We start from the raw sequence: 20,178 nt of genomic DNA on the forward strand, positions 1-20,178 counted from the left end.
CAGGGCCTGGTGGGAGGCGAAGGTACAGCATCTACCCAGAGCAAGAAAAAGACTCGGAGAAAGAAGAGAGCTGGTACCCTGTACCCTTGAACCCAGGAAGCTCCACCAAGCCTGGTGCTGGCGTTGCAGGGGCTCATGCAGTTCCTGCCCATGCTGGCAGAGCCCAAGAGGGCTGCCTGGTGCTGGAGCGCCAGCTCCGAGCATGTGGTGAAGGGGGCTGGCTGGGCTTCCTCCTCCACAGCAAATGTTCCCTTGGGGAAACTGCTGGGGGGAAGGTGGGCAGGAGGGTGGGGGGGAGGTGCTCATTCTTATCCCGGCTGCCTGGCTGGGTTTTCCTCAGCTTTCTGGTGTCTGAGGTGACACCTTTTCCCAGTTCTCCCAAATGAGTAGAAGGGAGAAAGTTGGATTGGGGCTTAGGTGGGGTCTGGAAGGAGCTTGAAGTCCCTCTGGCTGGGGCTCAGGATTCTCCTACATCCCAGATCTGGTGTCTGGGCCCCACTTACTCTCTGCCCCGGGGGCTTCTACCTCAGCTTGCACCTTATCAGTCTTCGTTCCAGGACAGGGGTCCAAGGCTAGTTCCTGGCTCAGAGCAGTACCCGTCTCTGTGTTCACCCCATGACACCCCTTGCCTGATTACAACTACTACGGCTCTGCTCTTTCGTTTATTTATCCAACACATAGATATCGAGTATCTGAGAAAAAGCTGCCAGGAGCATAAAAAGGTACACACTGAATAATTCCATTTATATGAAATTCAAGAGCAGGCAAAACTGATCCGTGATGATAGAGGTCAAGATTATGGTTGCCTCTGGGACTGACTGGAAGAGGCAGGGGTGAGGGAACTCTGAGTGACGGAAATATTACACGGGTGTTTACATTAGTCAAAACTCACCAGACTGAAAAAACAAAAACAAACAAACAAACAGAAACTCACCAGACTGTATACTTATGATGTATGGATTTCACTCTATGTACAGTTTGCCTCCATCTTTTAAAATGTTGATAATTTTCATGGAACGACTGACTACTGTGTGCAGACCCTGTGCCAGCAGGGAAGGCGACAAGCTTACCTGCCCCAGGCAGCTTACGTTTCAGGGGTTGTAGTTTTCATCCTCTCCTTGCACTGGCCCCTGCTGCCTGCCCTTGGGCTGGCCTCCTTCCCAGATTGTAGTGGAGATGGGAGTGGGGGTGGGTCAGAGGGCAAGATGCTGTCTAGAGGGCTGTCCCTGCAGCCAATTACATGGTCACACCCACCAAGGTGGGAAGGCAGGATGGAGGAGGCCTGGAGCCTGCAGACTTGACTTCCTGGCTGTACACTCTACTCACTGTGTGATCTTCAGCAAGTTGCCTGCCTAATCCCTCTGGGGCCACTTTCCTCATCTTTCTTATGGGATTAATAATGCCTTTTTGTCATAAGAGTTAGACTGAGGCTCTGCTGTGAGAATATTCGTGGACAGAGGTGGAGTCATTGTTTCCATTTATTGGAGTGGTACTTGGTTAGGAGCAAAAGTTGGAGAGTCAGACTGCCTGGTTTCGTATCCCAGCCACCAGCCAGCAGGGTGACCTTGGGCAAGTCACCTACCTCACATCGAACCTCTCAGAGCCTCAGTTTCTCCATCTTTAAAATTGGGGCAACAAGGGTACCTACCTCATAGACTGTGGCAAGGACTCAGCGCAATGCTTCTAGCATAGTGCTGGGCACGTGGCAGGCTGGCAATAAACCAGAGGGAGTGTTTCTGCTGGTAGCTCTGGCAGGAGGGATCGGAGCAGGAGGGGAGAAGTCATGGGCAAAAAGCTGTTGGTGGGAGCGTGTGCAAGAGGAACAGTTCCAGAACGAGCGTGGTCATCACTGGTGGTGCTCAAAGGCGCTCGAGTGCGCCAGTCCTCCGTCCACCGCAGCCACGCACCGAACGTGAGCATAGCTGGAGGGACTCGGCAGGAGAGGGGGGCGTGAGTGCACGAACCAGGAACCTGCTGTGCACTGCGGGTGCACTGGGCGGGGAGGGGGGCGGAGCCAAGCTTGGGTCCCCGCAGATCCTCAGCTGTGACCCAGTCTGAAAAAGCCCAGAAAGGAACAATGGTCTGAGTTACTATCTTAACGTGACCCCAGCGGGAAGACTGGGCGCACGCCGCTGTACATGAACGGCCGGCAATGACCGCGCCCCTCGGTCCCTCCTCGAGAGCCACTTGTCCAGAGTCCTGGGTCGCGCGCCGGCGTTTCCTCGGTCCTTGGTTCCTTCTTCTTGGACTTGCAGCTCTGGACGCACACAACCGCACACCAAACGGCTCGCTGTGGCTGGAAGCGTAGACAGCGTCTGTCGTCGGGTCTGTGCTGGCACGGTGCCAGGCTTGCGGACAGCGGATCTTGGGTTCCCTCGGCGAGCGCTGGCTCCGGGGCTGGTCGGGTAGGAACGCGGGGCGCGAGCCCCGGCGCCGGGACCCCGCTCTGGTGGCACCTTGGCCCCGCCCCTCCCTCCCTCCGCCTGATTGGCAGCCGCACGCGCGTCGGGGGTTGCCAGGGCAACGGGTCTCAGAGTTGCGAGTCAGCGCTAACCTGAGCCAGTCGGCCTCCGGCGGAGGGAGCAGGGGAGGCCGGAGGGCGGACGGCGGAGCGCGGCCCGTGGCGCGCGGCGTCTGGGCCCCAGGAGGGCGCCTCCTCCCGGCCAGGCACGGCCCCCCTCCCGGCGCAGGGGCAGGCCGGGGCGGGGGGCCCCGGAGCCGGCGCGGCCTTGGCCCCGTCGAGGAGGCCGGGGGTTCGCGAGGGCGGGGCGATGCCGGGCGGCGGAGGCGGCCCCGGCCGGGGCCCGTGACCATGGGCATAGCCGAGTCCACGCCGGACGAGCTGCCATCGGACGCGGAGGAGCAGCTGCGCAATGGCGAGGAGCAGTTGGAGCTGAGCGGGAGGCGGCTGCGGCGGCTGCCCAGCGCCGTGTGCGCTCTGAGCCGCCTGCAGAAGCTGTACGTGAGCGGCACGGGGCTGCGCGAGCTGCCCGAGGAGATCGAGGAGCTGCGCGAGCTGCGCATCCTGGCTCTCGACTTCAACAAACTCGAGCGCCTGCCCGACGGTCTGTGTCGCCTGCCGCGCCTCACGCGCCTCTACCTGGGCAGCAACCGGCTGCCGGCACTGCCCAACGACTTCGCGCAGCTGCAGAGCCTGCGCTGCCTCTGGATCGAGGGCAACTTCCTGCGGCGTTTCCCGCGGCCGCTGCTGCGCTTGGTGGCGCTGCAGTCGCTGCAGATGGGCGACAACCGGTTGCGTGCGCTGCCCGCGGAGCTGCCGCGCATGACGGGCCTGCGCGGCCTCTGGCTCTACGGCAACCGTTTCGAGGAGTTCCCGCCCGCATTGCTGCGCATGGGCCGCCTGCACATCCTCGACCTAGACCGCAACCGCCTGGGCGGCTTCCCCGACCTGCACCCGCTGCGCGCCCTGCGCGTCTTCTCCTACGACCACAACCCGGTCACTGGGCCCCCCCGCGTCGCCGACACGGTCTTCCTTGTGGGCGAGGGCGCCGTCGAGCGCATGGCCGAGCGCGACGAACCCACGCCCCGGCCGCCGCCCAGGCGCCCAGCGCGGGTCTTTGAGGATGAGGAGGAAGAAGACCTGCTCATAGGGGGCGGGAGCTCCCGGGATCTGGGGCCCCCCGTGGACAGCCTCTGCGCCCTGGAAGCAGCTCCAGGACTGGGCACCTGAGCCTGTGCTCTAGGTGTTTGGGCCTCGGCCACTCTGGGAGGAGGGCCTCTGGGAAGGTTTGTGGGAACGGTGGGTCCCTACTTGAGGCAGGGAAGGGGTCTCTTTGGGCAAGCTGCCGGGGACAGGCAGGCCTGGGGGTCATCTTCAGACATTCCAGGGTAGTGAAAAGACTGCCTACTGGCTGGTCTCTGGGCGGTCTTCAGGCCAAGAAGTCCCGGTTCCGTCCAGTTCTTATAGCTCCGTCTGGTCCCTGATAGAGTCACTGACAACACAGTAGTAAAGGCACCAGCTTCTTCCTGGAACCAGGGTCACACTGACCATGGAATCATCCCCTTGGCTGAGTCTGGAGGCTCAGGGCACCCAGCAACCTCCCTCCTCCTGGAGTCTGGGTCTTCTAGGTCCACCCTTTCTGGCGCAGGAGCCGCTACCTCTGGTGTGGACCACACGCCTGCTTGAGGAAGAACTGCCCCCAGAAGAAGGCCCGGCCCAGGGGCAGGGGCTTGGAGTTGGGGCTGGTGCCCAGGACAGACAGGTGTGGGAAACCGGGATTGGGGCCCTAACACCATAGCTGCCCTTGTTCCTCCACCGGGGATCATGGTACATACCTCCCTCCCCAGGTCCCCTAAATTTTGTGGGGGGGAAGGGGGGACTCAGAAGGCAAGGTCTCTGCCCTTGCCTTTTACTCTGTTCTCTTCTTCCAGCCTGTGCCTGGAATCTTGCTGGGAAAGAGAACATTCCCTCCCTTCCCCACAGCCTGAGCCTTCCAGCTGTCAAGTTTGAAAAGAAGCCACTGTGCCTCTAGGGCCTCCTGCACTGGAGAGAGAGGCTCTCTACTCTGGGCGGCTGCTCCAGTGTAGCCGCTGCCTGTACTCTCCATTCCCTTAAATGGGCACCATCGGGGTGGCTGGCATGGCGTGGGGCATGGGACGAGCACTGTGTGCCTCCACTCCGTCACCAGGACAGCCTCCGGGGGTGAGGAGTGAGGCCTCGCTCTGCAATTCCCAGGGCCAGATCTTTCCCATCCAAGCAATAATGGGAGGAGGGCCCAGGGCCAGGGCCGCTCAGGGACACTGTTGGGGGCAGGGCCCCCTCCATGGTAGCGTTTTCTTTAGGAAGAAAAAAAAAAAACTGGCTGTAAACATAAATTATATTTCTCGGAGAAAGAATGTGCGTTTCCCACATGCCTGTTTATTTATAAGCCCTGGGAGCACTGGGTCCCGTTGCTGTGGGGACCGTGGGCTCCCTCTGGCACTGCCCTCTGTCCATGTGCTCCAGCTCTGTGTCACAGTGGCCCTGGCCAACTGTTGTGTCCTGTCTGGGGAACAAGAGCTTGTCTTCAGTCACAAATGGCTTTGGCTGCGCTCTCATCTGGCTGTATCGTACTCTCTGCCACCTGGCCACCGCCCCTCACCCCCAGTCCCCCTTCCTTGGTCTTCTCCAGCTTAATTCTCAAATTCCTGACTCTTAGTATGTTTCTGAATCTCAAGCTTGGCTGACCTTCCTCTGTTCTTTCACTGGCACTGACCCCCATCCTCCCTGTCTGACTCTATTCTTCCCTCCTTCCATCTCCCTGGCTCCATTTTCCTCTCTCTGTCTCTCCCTCTTAGTCTTTTTTTTTTTTACTCAGTCATTACTTTCTCCCCTCATTGTTCAGAAAAAAAAGAAAGTATAAATATTTAAAGAAAGAGAGAAAATTGTAAAACCTCAAGCCTAGAGGCCCATCTCCCTTGAGAAGATGCTGCCAGGCCACCATCACCATGGCAACAGGGATGATGTCATTCAAGGCCCAAAGGTCAGGCCTAGCCCAGCAGCTCTGCTGGCCACTGGGCTGGACCTGGGGGTTAGGAGGAGGCTGGGGATAGATCTGAAGGAGGCAGCTTGGGAGAGTGAAGGCCTCCAATGGACAGAAAGTGCTCTTAGGGTGGGAAAGATTGGAAGCTGCCTCCTTCTCAAGGAGGAAGAGGAGTGCGGGGGTTGGCTGCAGACCTTGTCCCTCCCAGGGCTCCTCAGGTGCCCATGCTCCCCCTGTTGAGGCTCCATCAGGGCCAGTGGTCCCTCCTGGGGTCTTGGAACTTGCAGGAAGGAACTTGAGTTCTCAGTCACTCAGGTGGGGTAGGAGTGTCAGCCATCCAGACTGTCCTCTTGCCCCGTGATTCCTATGATGGCATATTCCCCTGGACCTAGAATCAGAAGGCATGGATTTCAGTCCTGGGACTTCCCTTGTGGCACAGTGGTTAGGAATCTTCCTGCCAGTGCAGGGGACATGGGTTCGATTCCTGGTCCGGGAAGATCCCACATGCCGCAGAGTAACTAAGCCCGTGCGCCACAAGAACCACAACTACTGAGCCTGCGAGCCACAACTACTGAAGCCCGCGCACCTAGATCCCGTGCTGCGCAATAAGAGAAACCACCGCAATGAGAAGCCCTTGCTTTCCGCAACTAGAGAAAGTCTGTGCGCAGAAACGAAGACCCAACACAGCCAAAAATAAATAAACAAAAATTAATTTAAAAAAAAAAGAAAGCATGGATTTCAGTCCTAGTTCTACTATTGACCGAGAGATCTTAAGCAAGTCATGCCCCTCCCTGCCCCCCAGGCCTCAGTTTCTCCATCTGCACACAAGGAGCTGCGTTTATTTAGAGCTGGTGCTGCAGCTCAGCACTCCATACAACCTGGTGCTTTTCCGCCTTCCCTTTATGCAAATCTTAGAGGTAGGGGATGGGGGTGCAGGGGAGCCACAGTTATCCTGAAATCACTACCAGCCCAGGTTCCCTTCCTCTCTCTGGTCTGTTTCCCTGCGCCTCTTCCCCCGTTGCACTCCCCCGAGGACTCGACTCTAGGTCCGGGCAAAGGCCCTGTGATAAGTCCCCCTGGGCCCTCCCGAGGCACACAGGGCTGTGTCTTTTTGCATTGTCAAGGACGGCACCCTTAGCCACAGCCGCTCGCCAGCCAAGCAGGGCTGCTGAGGCTGAGTTTCTCCGCAGGGAAAGAGGAGAGAAATGTGTTACGGGCCCGGGAACCAGCTCTGCTGCTTGCTTGCTCTTCACATCAGGAACCGCTTTCTCTTGAGAAGTTAGAGAGTTGGGTTTGGGCGCTGATGCCTGGTTCGAGAGCGCTCTTGAGGGTCTCTGTCTCTATTTCAGTCTAAGAGACTGGGGGGAGACTAGGATAGGAAAGGAGCTGTTGCCAGGGAAGCTGGGCGTCACAGCTCTCCTTGGTGATGAAGAGAGCACTGCCTGTTGGGGAGCTCTCACTTGGCCTTGGGGCAGCAGGGAGAAAGGAAGATGACTTTTGTAGGGGCTCTTGTTAACAGTGGCCACATCGACAGTTCCGCACGCTGTTGGGGGGACGGTCAGGGGTGGGTGGGCCATGGGGGAGCAGGACAGAGGCCAAGGGAGTTGGCAGATCAGACCAGGAAGGCAGGCTGTGAGGACTGTGATGAGACCAGAGCAGAGGCAGCGATGGGGCAGCGGACAGGCCTGGGGAGCTAAGTGACTTGCCCATAAATGGGTGTTAGGCCTCCTAACCCAATGCTCAATCCGCGCCACGGGAGGTCCTCTCTGGACCTCCATGGCTGGTGGTCAGGTCTGGGTGTGGAATACGTGGGAATCGTAGCCTGTCTTCCTCCCGGGGCCTCCCAACAGCCAGACCTGCTGGCTGGCGGAGCAGCAGAGACTGGATCCTTTCCTGGCTTCATTACCGCCATCCCCCTCTTCCCACCCACACTCAGGGGCTTCGGAAAGCAGGAGGACAAGGTGCTCGGGACCTGGGGGCCCTGCCCAGAAGCCCCTCCCTCGCATCCAATGCCACCACATTGGCTTGCTCAGCCATCGCCCCAGAGCTTCCTTAAGACACCTGGGCACTCCCGTTCTGAGGATGGACGTTTATTAGCACACCCGAGTGTGCTGCACAGGACATGTATTCAGACAGGGGTCCCTGCCCAGGGGGGCTCACAATCTAAAGGTGACACCACACATACACACAGGACACAGACACAGAGAGCGGGGCAAGGGACAGATGGTTGGGGAGACGCGGGCTGGGGCATATGGGGCGCGTTCAAGTGTTGTCCTTCTTGTTGTCTTTGTCGGGGAGGGAGAGGAGAGCAGGACGCGGCCTGAGAGGGCCTTCCAGAAAGCAGCGGAATCCGGGAGGGACTTGCAGGAGAAAGAACACCAGAGGCCCCTGGCCCCAGGCACAGGGAGGGATGGGGCGTCTCTGCAGGCATGGATGAAGAGAGACCCCACGAAGTGAAGGCAGTAGATTTTAAAAGGCCAGGAGGAGGCCTGGAGCCCGTGGCATGGGGCTACCACCTCTGCCAGGCCGAGCTGTCCTGCTTTCAAACCTAGATTTTCCAGAGCGAGCCTGAACAGAAGTCCTGGCAAAGAGTGCTCGTGAGGTTACCTCCCAGACCCTAGGGCTCCCTCCAATCTCTGAGCCAGAGATCAGAACCTTTTAACGGGACATTTAAACCAGGCTGTCGGAAATTCATGGGGCAGAAGGGGAGAGGGCGGGCAGCTTCAGGTGGGGGTACTTAGTGCAGGAGGCACCGTGGCCCCTTCACTCGGAGTGGGCAGGGGACACACGACAACAGAGGGCACTCATTTCTTGTGTGCCTGCAACAGATGTAGCACCTTCCTTCTGAAGCACCCCGAGAGCTGCCAGGCCTCGGCTTCTCCTGGGCTGTGTGTGGGAGGGAAGGGGAAAGGGCTGGGATGATTATTGCTCTTCTGTGGACGGAGTGAACTGACACCAGGAGGAAGGAACTAGCTTGCCCGGGGCCACTGTGTCTGGAGAAGGAAGACACTGGGGCCCAGCTTCCCAGGTCCTCAGGTTAGGACCGGCCTTGGGTGTTTTTGAGTTGGAGGGACTTTTACAATCCTAAAGGATGAAACCAGAAGAGGATGGAGAGAAGCCACAGGTCCAGCCAACAGACCCAGAGCTTCGCAGGGAACAGAAGGAGGAGGACGTGCTGGCCTGAAACCACAGTGGCCCAGCCAGAGTTCAGGTGGTGGTGGGGAAGGTGGAGGGTCTCCCTTTGATTTGTCTGACCTGCCTTGGAGGGTGGTTCCCCTGGGAACTGAGGAAGGGGATGTCGGGCTGGGTGAGCTAGAGGGGCCCCCCCTCAGGCCCCGAGGAGACTCCACTCCCAATAAGCCTTGCTTTAGGCCTGATCCAGGGGGTATGGCTGCTCCTCTGATTTCTGGGTAGCTGGTGGGCTCATATGCTCAACCTGAGGATGGGCTGGAAGGGCCTCATCACCCGTGAAGCCAAATCTCAAAGGTGACAGGTGAGGGGAGATGCAGCCCCAGGCTCCCCATCCCCTCACCCTACTGCTTCTTCCCCTGGAAGGAGAGGGAGGGCTAGGACCCACGGAGGAAACAGCCAAGGCCCTACTTTTTCACGATCCTTTATTAATCAGAACAGGCCTTGCCACAAAAAGCAGGGCCCATTCCCACAAAAATATGATTTTGCAAAGAGGAAATCTTGCTGGCTTAGAGGGTGCGTGTGGTGGAAAATTTTTGTATGATTCTTTTTTTCCTTTTTTTTCTTCAGTTTTCCTTCATTTCTCTTCGTTGCACATTTTTTTGTGATAGTGGGTTTTTGTTGTTGTTGTTGTTTTTATAAAACGCTTGCACTCAAGGACTCAAACACAGTACAAACAGCGACCACCAATCCCCACCCCTGGGACCCCAGAGGGGCTGGGGACTCTGGGGCTTCCCTTGGCTTTTTTTGTGGCTGTTTTCCTTGTCCCTTCCCTGGCGTCTGGCGCCGGTGGGCAGGTGCGGGGCCCTGGAGTAGGTGGAATTTGTACAGCAGTTACGTGGGGAGATGGTCACAAGAAAGGATACCTGAATAAGATAACGACTAAGTCTAGAGCGCCCACAAAGATGGCAGATGACCGCTCATGAAGGGACCGGGGACACAGTGGAGAAGGGATAGATGGCCCAGGCAGGCCTCAGCTATCCCTGGAGGCTCTGTGGGGGGAGGGGAAGGCGGGCCTTGACTTCAGGCTACGGTAATAATACTTTACTCACGGGTAGCACCTTCAGAATCCTCCTGCCTCCACCCCCAGGTCAGGTGACAGCGGCCTTACAACCTCCCCTATGAGGTAGGTGAAGTATTATTACCATCATTTTACAGATGGGGAAACTGAGGCCCCGGAAGTGTGGGTGATCTGTCCAAGGTCCTAGGATGGTGACAGGGCACGAGGGCCCTCCCCCCACCCTCAAGTTCCCCCTTTCCTTGTTCTTCTATAGCCTTAGACCGCCCCCGCCCTCACCCCATACCACCCGCTGCTTCCCTTGCTAGCCCACGCTGCCCTTGGCCCACCACTTGCCACCCCTCCTCCGCGTCCCAGAGCTCAGGGTGCCCGTCGCGGTTGGAGAACCCCAGGCCCGGTTCATCGACGTGCCTGGGTGGGGTCAGATTTGGAAGAGGCACGGCCTGGAGACGCTCTCTGTGTGTGATTGGCTAAGAGCTTCGGGGACCGGGCTCGGAAAACGGGGATGCAGTTGCCCCGCCCACTCAATGCAAGTTGGTTCAATCCCCGAGCGAGCGCTCTGTAGCAGACACCGGGACCTGGGACTAGGCTCGCTCTCCCACCGGCCTCCGGCGTGGAGAGGCACAGGATTCCAGCGAGGGATGGAGGATGGCAGATCCCCTCCGCTTCTCAAAGCTTCCAACAACACCCTTTCTTCGCTTCCACTGTCTCCGGGGTCGCTGCCCTCCCTTCCCCGCTGGGGGCTGGTTCCCCAGCCTGTCCGATAAGGACCGTGCCGTCGGGGCAGACCCCCATTTTAAGCAAAGCTACAATATGGAAAAATTGGGATTTACAAGGAATGTGGGTGACTATTTGCTTTACGTTAGCACTCTTCACTCTACAAAACGATTCACCTACTTCGATTGATATTCCTCTAGATCCTTGCGGTTAGGGAGTAGGGGCGGGGCGGGGGGCGTGAGATTCTAGGCAAGAAACTTTTGATACGGGCAAAAACGTGAGCGTCTACTGCACAGAGCAGAACGCTCAGCTCAAAGGGAAGTCTACTTAAGGAAGATGGTTCCCGACTGCCTATGCTTTTGCCGTGCTAAGTGGGGGACCCTTTCCAGAGTCTCCTTCCTGGGGTGTCAGACCCATCTGGGGTTGAACTATGCTCCCAGACCTCGTCCACAGACTGTAGTGTCAGGGCGCCACCTCGCGGTATGTTCCAGGAATGTCAGGCCCAGGCTCGCGGACCCCTGGATTTGAGGCTGTCACCGGCTGTCTTGCATCAATACCGGGACCGGCGTGGGGGTGAGTGGGCTTAAGCAGGGATCATCCCGAAATCTGCTGCCTCCAAGGGGATGCCAGTTCTCGTCTCTGCAGGAGCTGAGGCAGAGGAACCACAGCTTCTTTGTGTGGGGGCAACCCCAGAACTCACAGAATCCTGGAATGTTCCCTGCTCCCTCTGCCTGAACTGAGTGGGGCAGAAGGAGCTGCTCTGAGGGACCAGGATCGGTGGGGAAGGTGAAAGGAAAGCCCTGGAGAAGGTCAGGTGATGGCAGATCAGAGACCACGACGGAATGAAAGGGAAGGTCTATGAGCACAGGGGATGGAGGGGTGGAGGCGCGTGGCTGGGGAGGTCTGCACAGAGACGAGGAAAGGGAAGGAAGCTGGAAGGCGTGGCAAACGTTGCCCGCGTGGCTGGGCTACAACATCTGGGAAGGCTGAGGGTGCCTTTGGATATGGTGTTAGGGAAGAGAGCTAGTGGGGGCTTGGGACCCCTGAGACAGAAGGGAGCAGGGGAGTCCTGGTGGAATGTGATACACACAGTGGGTGCCTAATGTTCAAGAGATGAAATTGCTGGGGAAGGAGCTAGTGGAGTTTTGGGGAGGCGGGGGTGGGGGAGAAGGAGGCAGCCCAGCTCTCAGCCCAGCTCCTGTCTGCCCCCTCTTCCCCCCCCTTCCTCCATCCCTGCCTCTCCTCCCCCCACCCCCGCACCCCCGGCTCTGTGCATTGACTTCTCAGCCTCCAGCCCTACCTCACTTCACGAAACCCTCTCTGCATCGTCTTCAGCACTGTGGGCCCCAGGGAAACAGGGAGCGAGTTCCCCCACCCACACACACGCACGCACGCACGCACGCACACGTACACACACACGGTGGACACAACACAAGTACACAGGGCTGCAGCTCCAGGACCCCGGAGCGGGCTATATACTATCCTCGGTAATCAGGGCCCAGCCGGCACCTGAAACTGCCCTGGAACACGCCTCTCTTGGTCGGGCCGGGGCCAAACGCCTCGACCTCCCCTCTCCTGGGCCCACGTTGCGGCCTGGGGAGGGGGTGGCCTTTCTCCACTCCAGGCACTGCCTTAAAGAAAACGGGGGACCGTGCCCACCTGGCGGGCCTCTGGAGGGATCTGCTCGTCTGCCCGTCTGGCTCTCGTGCTCCGCCCCCCACTTCTTTAGTATCGGCAAGTCAGGAAGGAAAGGGGCAAAGCAGGAAAATGGCTCCCAGAGCCCCTCCACCAGAGCTGGACCGGTGGGGAATGGGGCTGGTTCTCCCGAGAAATGGGGCTGGATTCCTGGGACCCCTCCCTGGCCCAGCCCTCAGGATCCTTCCCTCACCCATGGCAGGGGGGCCAGGCCAGGCATTGTGCATAAAGTGGTGAGGGCATGATGGGGACCCAGGCCCTTGGCCCCCTGGGCCTCCCGTGGCCCCATTCAGGCCTTCAGCTGGTGCCACTGAGCCACAGGCTGCCGGGGACGCGCAATCATGTCCTTCCAGTGTTTCACCTCCCCGGGCCCACTCTTCCAGGACAGGTAGATCTGGGGAGAAAGGGAAGAGGACGGCATTAGTGGCACTCTCTGAGGCGTCGCCCCTGCGTCATTGTGGAAACGGAGTGTCAATGGTGGTGGCACTCCATTTCCACAATGGCCTGTGATCATGGGGACCAAGGGGCTTCTGCCTGCAGTGACAACCTACCCCACAGAGGCCCCCCTCTTTTCCTTGTTGTGCCTCCCCTCGGGAGCCTGGGCATGCCTGGCCCTTCCGAATTGGACTCCCAGACTCTTCTGTGGTTTGAGATTGATGGGGATGGAGGCAGTTCTCTCCCACACCCTTCCCTCCCCCACCTGTTGGGCACGGCCTATCTCTCCTTACTGACAATCACTCCCACCTCCTGGGCACTTACTACACACCAGACACTGAGCTAGGGACTTTATATACATAGATCATCAAATCCTTACCTGCGAGGCAGGTATGTTATTATCCCCATTTTACAGATGGAGAAACTAAGGTACAGAGAGTTAAGAGACTGACCCATAGTCACAGGATTTATGAGTGGTGCAGAGGGATTTAAATCTAGGTCTTTTGGGCTCTATACTATCGGCCCAAGCCTACCTGCCTCTGTGTTAGGGGCCTCACAGCTTCGGAGGGCTGTGTGCATGATCCCCGGGCTGACACCAGCATTGTGACTGACGATTAGCTAAGAGCTAATAGGGCTCTCTAAGCTACCCAGACCAAAGTGAGAACAAACCCACCCTCACCTTGGTTCAGACAACAGAAGGTAGGACTGTTTCAAAGGGAGCTATAAGTGGTATCCAAAGAATACGCAACTCCAAAAGGCTAAGCTTCAGAAGAGCTTAGAAATAGGTATGGTTACTTGGCCTGAGCTCGTCAAGGAAGGGCTCAGCAGGTCCTGCTAAGAACACATAGTCCCACTGGGGTGTAGGTGATGCTGTCCTGGGGACCTGTCCCACTTGTGACCACAGGTCGGCAAGTCATACTCCCTGGGCCTTGCTAGATGGCAAGCAGGGCCAGCTCTCCTCTTTGGGGCCAGCTGCTTCTCTTCCACCCCCAGTAGCTAGGTTCTCCATTCCTATCTGTCTGAGAGGTGTCTCCACCTCGGCCCCCTTCCCTGTGGGCACCCAGGTCACCCCTTCCCATTTCCCTCACACAGGGCTGTGCCCTGGGTGATCCATGGTCTCCCCTCACTTGCTCCTGACATCTACCCCTCCCCTCCGCCTGCCCTGATCACTGGCTTCCTGCACTGTTCCTGGTCAAACTTCCAAGCCTAAATGGACACACATGCCCTTACTAAGAACTTTTCAAAAACAACTTTCATTATAATAGTAGCTAACATATACGTTCCAAGTTCTGTGCTAAGCCTCTCACCTGTGTTATTCAATCCTCCCAGCATACTGTGAGGTTAGGATCGTCTTACTCTCATTTCAAGAGGAGGAAATGAGGCTCATAAAGGTTATGACTGTTAAGAGGTGGAACTGGCACCTGGATCCAGGCAGTATGACTATCAAGAGCGTACTCTCAACACTAAGCCATAAACAAACACAGGAATAGACATTTCAAAGTAGAAAAGTGGATGCGTTTATGTCACAGAATCGTATCCTGCAAAAACTCAAGGCCAGGCATGGATTTGGGGTTAAAATAGGACGAGGAGAGGTCACTTTCCACAAGGAGAATGTCCACGTGTCTCAGGCAATTCTTATGCCACCCTGTGAGGTGCTGTAGGGTTGGTATTAGTAGCTCCATTTACAAATGAGAACGCTGGAGCTCACAGAGGCAAGTGACTTGCCCAAGGTCACTTGGGCAACTGACCTTGGGGAACCAAGATGAGGTGGGAACCAAAGCCAGGTCTTTGGAGCCTGACTACAGCTCTCAATACTTGCCTTACGCAGCTCACCCTCTACAGACGGGACGCTGGGTGACATTGCTCCGATGTCCTTACCCTGTCAGAGGGTCCTGTCCAGAAAACCCTCTTCTGGGGATCCAGGGCACTTTTTCCTACCACCTCCTTCTTTCCCTGCTCTTCCAGTGGTCTGTCCTGAAGTGGTGGACCCACAGTAGGACACTTAGGGAGAATCTCGTCCAATCCTCTCATTCTGAGATGAAACGGAGGCCCTGACAGGGGAAGGGACTGACGCTCTCTCTCCTGCTGTCCAGCCCTGTGCTCATCCACTACCCCGGCTGCTTCTTTGGAGAACAGACCCTTGCTGGGTGCCCCCCTACCTTGCCAATGACGTCGTTGCGGCTGAGCTTGTCCTTGTCCATGACAGTGATGATGATGGTTGTCTCCCTCAGCTTCTCCGTAGGGATGTCGAAGGCAAAGGACTCGTTGAAGATGGGGTTCAGGTTCCTCTTCATTGTCACCGTCTTCTTCTTCTCCACCCGCTTGTCCTTGTACATTAGCCACACCTTCACGTAAGGGTCTGGGGGACAGGTGGGGGAAGGGTCAGAGGAGCAGCGGGGGGAAGCTGGGGCTGCGTGTTTCCCCAGAGGGTGAGGAAAGCCCTAAGGAAGGAGGAGGGGGGATCTGGGGGGTCAGCAGATGGAGGGGCCGCAAGGGGCCTCAGCCATCACCTAGCGCCCTTCCGTGAACACGAAGGAGAAGACTGAGAGGCCAGGTCTCACCCGAGGTCACGGACAAGTAGTGTCGGACCTGGGACTAGAACCCAGGCCTCCCCACCATCGTGTTCGCTTTCTTCCTGATTCTGGGAAGGACAGTATCCAAGATGATGCTGACCCTGAGGGTGCTCCAGAGACAGCACCAGGGCTCTAGGGTAAAGGAGTTGGGACTGGAGGTGGGGCACGGGGGACAAGGGTGAGGGCCACAGCCAGGACCCTGATGTCCACATGCAGTGAGACTCCCGTGCGCCAGAAGCTCCCTGGCCCGTCTGCCCTCTGCTGCGAGAAGCGCCAGCACCTGACGTGCCCCCGATGTCCATGGCTTTGAGGTTCCGGGCTTTGATGATGTTCACGATGATGGAGTTGGCAGAGGGGTTGTAGCAGAGAGACAGGAGCAGCTCCCCTCGGCTCCCCTGGGAGGGACAAGTGGAGGGGTGAGGCTGGGCCACTCCTCTCAGCTCCCCTGGGAGGGAGAACAAGAGGGCTGTGGGGACAAGGGGAGCCCGCCCCCCCCGCCCCCCACCCCGCCCCAGGACCCCTCCACTTGGACCTGGGTGCTTACCCGCCCCCTCTGTCTGTCACGGATGCAAACCTGGTCTCCCCTCATCTGGCAGGTCTGGGCCCTGCTCCCCAGGTTCTTTATCACAGCCCAGCCTCCCCTGAGATTGTGGGTGGGAACTGCTCTGTCAGGCCCGCCCACCTGCCCTGCCCCACCCATAACCTTCCCAATTCCCTGAGCTTGCGGAGGGGACTAGGACCGGGCCAGGATCTGCCAGCCTCCCAGCCAGGACCCGCAGGTGGGGCCTTACACTCCCATCGCTGCATGGCTTCAGATCCTTCCAGAAGGTCTGCATCTGGGTCAGGTCCACCTTGTTGAGGGGGATGGACACCTCCCCGATGGGGTCATTGCGGCTGAAGCGGTCGTAGTCCAGGACCTGGAGGTAGAGGACCCTCTGCACCACCTTCTCGTAGGGGAAACCTGGGAGACAGACAGCACAGGGGAAGAGCAGGACAGAGTGGCCACACGGGGCCGGGGCAGGGCAACGCTCCTGGGCAGGAAGGCCCCGGGAGGAAGGGGAGGGCTGGCCCTGTGTCTTCCTGCTGCCACCCCACCTGGGTGCAGCCGGCAACACCCACGTTCAGACCCTCCTGAAATGTTAGCAAGGACTGTCATGGTCTCATCTGTCTCCCTCGACAGTTCCGCGAGGCGGACGGTATCTTGTCCATTTTACGGAGGAGGAGACTGAGGCTCCGATGGCTTAACTTACCTGCCCAAAGTCCCACAGCTAATCAGGAGCAGACTGGGACAATTCATTCACTGGTTCATCACGGGTCCATCTCGGCGACTGGGCAGTGGCCCCCTTGCTCTCTGGGCAGCCCTGCCACTGCCAATCATTCTGAGACAAGTCTGGGCAAGTGGCCCTGCCTGAGATGGCCACAGCTGGCAGAAAGCAAGCCCCAGGAGGACTCAGGGCAGAGGGAAATGGCAAAGGCAAAGAAAAAGCAGTAGACGCCTGTCCTAGGACTCCGCGCTTCCCCTTCCTCCTCCTGCCGATGGACAGTCCTCCTGTCCTTCCTCATCAGACCGGCAGCTGTCCCTGTCTCCACGGCCACCTCCCCGTCCAAGCCGCCGGTACCTCTTGCCTAGATAGTTGCAAGAGTTTCCAAACAGCCCTCCCCGCTTGTGTACTTTCTCTTACAGCCCCTTTTCAACACGGCAGCCAGAGTGATCTTTTAAAAATAGAAATCACATTATGACACTCTCCTGCCGAAAGCCTTTCAGAGGCTCCCAGTGCACTTAGAATAAAAGCCGTGCGCCTTGCCTTGGCTTCAGGTCCTTCCACAACTTGGCCCGCTGTCCTCTCCTTGCTCATCTTGTGACCGCTCTTCACTCAATGACTGAGCTCCAGCCACCCTGGCTTTTCCTGCCCCAGCCCCACCATGCCCCGTCCTGGCCTATCCTCTTCCATCAGGTCTCAGCTTTCTTTCCTGACGTGCCAGATGGGGTCAGATCCCCTGTTTTATACACTAGCACTTTCCTTTCGCAGCACTTATCACAGGCTGTACTAGAGATTTATGTTTCCTTGAGTCTGACTCTCCCACTGGGCCAGCATTTCCAGGAAGGCATCTCTGTCCTCAACCACCGGATCCCAGCATCTAACACTGTTTCTGGCACACAGTAGGCACTCGATTAAATATTTGTTAAGTGAATCAATAATTGAACAAATGAATAAATGCCCATGAAAGGGCATGGAGTGTGCTGGGCTGGAGCAGGAGATGAGGCCAGAGCGGAGAGCCAGGGGAAGGAGCTTGGATGGGATGGTAGATACAAGGGAGCCAGGGAAGGTCTGAAGCTGGAGTCACAGCCTTGGGAAGCTTAGTCAGAGGAGGGGCCGGCCTGGGGGGGCAGTGGGTGCAGGCCAGCCTGGAGGCCCGAGGTGCTGTGATCCTGAACCAGGGTGTGCGCAGGAAGAAGAGAGGATACTTACTACCTTAGCTCAACTGGTGGAGAAGATGAAGGGAGAGGAAGGGTTCTGGAGGATTCTCGCACCTTTTGCCAAAGACGCTAGAAGCACAGAGTTACCTCTCACCAGGGCAGGTGCACTGGAAGAGGAAATCCTATGTTCCTTCAGCCCCCAGACTCTGAATTCCTTCAGGGCCTCTTCCTTATATTGAGGGGGACTATGGGCCATGTCTTGCTCACCTTGGAGTACCCCAGGGACCTGTCCAGGTGACTTTTCTTTTTTTTTTTGCCACGCTGCATGGCTTGTGGGATCTTAGTTCCCTGACCAGGGATTGAACCCGGGTCCTTGGCAGTAAAAGCACGGAGTCGTAACCACTGGACTGCCAGGGAATTCCCCAGGTGACCTTTGGCATCCATTCAGGTAAAATGCATGAGGACAAGTGTTCTGGAAAGGTTGAAGGCTCCAAGGGGTCCCTGTGCCTGAGTCAGCTCTCTTCAACACCAGAGGAGGCAGTCTCCTATCTGGCAAACTCCTATTCATCCATCAGAACCCATCATGAATGGCCTCTCTTCTGGGAAATGTTTTTCAGCGCCACCAAGGGGAGTTTATATTGGGTTCTCGCAGCATCTGTCATGCAATATATGGCTTAATTATCTACACATCTGTGTCCTCCAAGGAATGCCTTGAGGGTCACAATGGTGCCTCATTCTTTTCTGTACCCCAAGTACCCAGGACAGTGCCCAGCCCATACTAGATGCTGGGTAAATGTTTGCAGAAGGGATCAGTGGATTGGGGCTCTGCCCATAAATTTCACCCCACCAGCTGGCTACATACACCTGCAGACAGACAGCCAAGCCTCTCACTGGTTGTGCCATCTCTAAACCTGTTCCCATGCAGAACTGAGGAGGGAAGAAACGAGCAAGCACTCACTAGCTCACCCTCAATGATTTATTTAGTGGGTGAGCTGGCTGTCACTGTGCCAGCTGAAGGGGTGAGATATCAAGTGGCTGGTACACCAGATGGGGAAGATTCCTGATTCCCTGGGGCACACACTGTAGGCTCTGAAGAGCCAGGGCACCAGGCAGTTGGTGTTGTAGGGATTTATTCTCACTGGTTGAACACAGCTGTCAAGAAAGGTTAATGGTTTCTCTAAGTGGGGTCCAGGCACCCAAAGGGCCAGGGACAGAAATCACTCCCTGATCACACACCCAGTTTCCTGGTTACCTTGACTCCTCAGAGACAAGAGATAAAGATGGGCCTGCAGGAGAGAGGAAGGATATTTGCCTCTAGGACCCTGGGGCATGGTTCAGAGCTCTTGTTCCTGTGCATCTGGAGGGGTCTGTCCCGAATAGGGGGAGGGGTCAGAGAAGGGGAGCCGATGGAGTGTGTTTAACAAACTGGTATAAAGTGTTTTCTGGGTGTTGTAAGTGCTTTTACAATTCACTGAGTTGTTTAACCCTCACTAGTATCTTTATTTTACAGATGGGGAAACCATGGCACAGAGAGGTTCAGGAACTTGTCTCTGGTCACACAGCTAGTAAGTGGCAGAGCTGAGATGCAAACTCAGGCAGCCTGGGCCATGGTAAGAGCCTGGGCTCTTACCCACTACACTACGGTCACTGCAGGTGCCCCACCTCTGGATCCTGTGGCTGCCTTCCTTCCTTCCTGCACGCCTGAGGATGGGTCCTGTGTCCAGGCAGTGGCCCAGCTTTCCTCCTCGGCCTCTGGCTGTGATGCTGGCTCCACTCAGCCCTGTAACCTCATCCCAGCTGGACACGGTACGCAGCAGGTTAACCGGGCCGAGTTACTCGCCTGTGTGTGTCGGTACGCGCGTGTGCGCACGCTGGTACGTGTGCGTTTGTGCATGTGGTCACGTGGAGGGGGGAGGGTTGGGCGGGGGGGTGGAGGAGGGGAAGAGCGGGACTCTGGGGGCAGGGGCAGCGCAGCCTCACCTTCAAAGAGGAAGGTCTCGTTCCAGTGGGGATTCAGGTTCTTCCGCTTCACCTTGGTCTCCAGCTTGTGCTTCTTGTCTGGCAGCAGGTAGATCTTGACGAAGGGGTCGCTGGTGCCGCTGAAGTCCTTGGCCGGCAGCTCCTGGGCCTTCATGATCTTCACGGTGAGCGTGGACTCCTGGAAGTTGTAGCCGACACTGAACTGGATCCGGCCCAGGTTCTCTCGGCTGCAGCCCTCGTGGACCTCGTCCTCCTCAGAGCCTGGGGAGAGCTGGGGGCGGGGGAGAGGCAGGCAGCGCTGGGGAGGATTCTGCTTCCCTGAAGCCCCCTCTGCAGCCCAGCAGGGTTGGGAGGCCTCGCTGTGCCCAAGGCCAGTCCAGCCGCCTCCTCCCCATGGTCACCACGCGGGGCTGGTGGTGGCACATCCCACATTCAGATCTGGGTGAGGTTGCTGAGGCGGAGGGCAGGTGCCCTGACCAGGGTCACACAGGGAGGGAGGGGCAGAGCCGGGACAGCCCCTGAACCCCAGAGCAGCGTGCACCCCACTTCCCAGCCTCTCGGAGCCCCGGGTCTGCTTCGCCTCCCCTGGTGCACCCTGGGACCCGCCCCCCACCCAGCCCCCTCCTCCATCTTTCCACTCTTCCAACAGCCCTGCGGGGTCCCCTGCGA

The 20,178-nt window shown here is 57.8% G+C and overlaps 2 protein-coding genes across 9 annotated transcripts in view; one reads left to right on the forward strand and one right to left on the reverse strand.

The window, feature by feature from the left end:
* The first annotated feature begins 2,699 nt into the window (after positions 1-2,699).
* On the forward strand, positions 2,700-4,851 carry LRRC10B (leucine rich repeat containing 10B). Its single transcript, XM_029208512.1, has one exon. The coding sequence runs from the start codon at positions 2,813-2,815 to the stop codon at positions 3,689-3,691; it is 879 nt and encodes a 292-aa protein (XP_029064345.1). The 5' UTR covers positions 2,700-2,812; the 3' UTR covers positions 3,692-4,851.
* A 6,794-nt stretch (positions 4,852-11,645) lies between these two features.
* SYT7 (synaptotagmin 7) overlaps positions 11,646-20,178 on the reverse strand; it is a 58,783-nt gene continuing 50,250 nt past the window's right edge. For 7 of the 8 annotated variants that reach the window (XM_029207258.1, XM_029207257.1, XM_029207254.1 and 4 more), the window contains 5 exons: positions 19,510-19,780; positions 15,902-16,071; positions 15,391-15,505; positions 14,697-14,896; positions 11,646-12,496 (listed from right to left, as the gene is read on the reverse strand). In XM_029207258.1, the coding sequence (XP_029063091.1) occupies positions 12,392-12,496; positions 14,697-14,896; positions 15,391-15,505; positions 15,902-16,071; positions 19,510-19,780 (861 nt within the window). In that variant the 3' untranslated portion in view covers positions 11,646-12,391. Of the gene's footprint in view, positions 12,497-14,696; positions 14,897-15,390; positions 15,556-15,901; positions 16,072-19,509; positions 19,781-20,178 lie in introns of those variants that run through there. The other variant, XM_029207255.1, reaches the window with a different exon arrangement.

This window comes from Monodon monoceros, unplaced genomic scaffold (genome assembly GCF_005190385.1).
Source record: "Monodon monoceros isolate NGI ecotype Baffin Bay Population unplaced genomic scaffold, NGI_Narwhal_1 Super_Scaffold_7, whole genome shotgun sequence".
NCBI lineage: Eukaryota > Metazoa > Chordata > Mammalia > Artiodactyla > Monodontidae > Monodon > Monodon monoceros.

Excerpts from the sequence above, each read along its gene's own strand:
- LRRC10B (XM_029208512.1), top strand. The coding sequence starts at position 2,813 with ATGGGCATAGCCGAGTCCACGCCGGACGAGCTGCCATCGGACGCGGAG.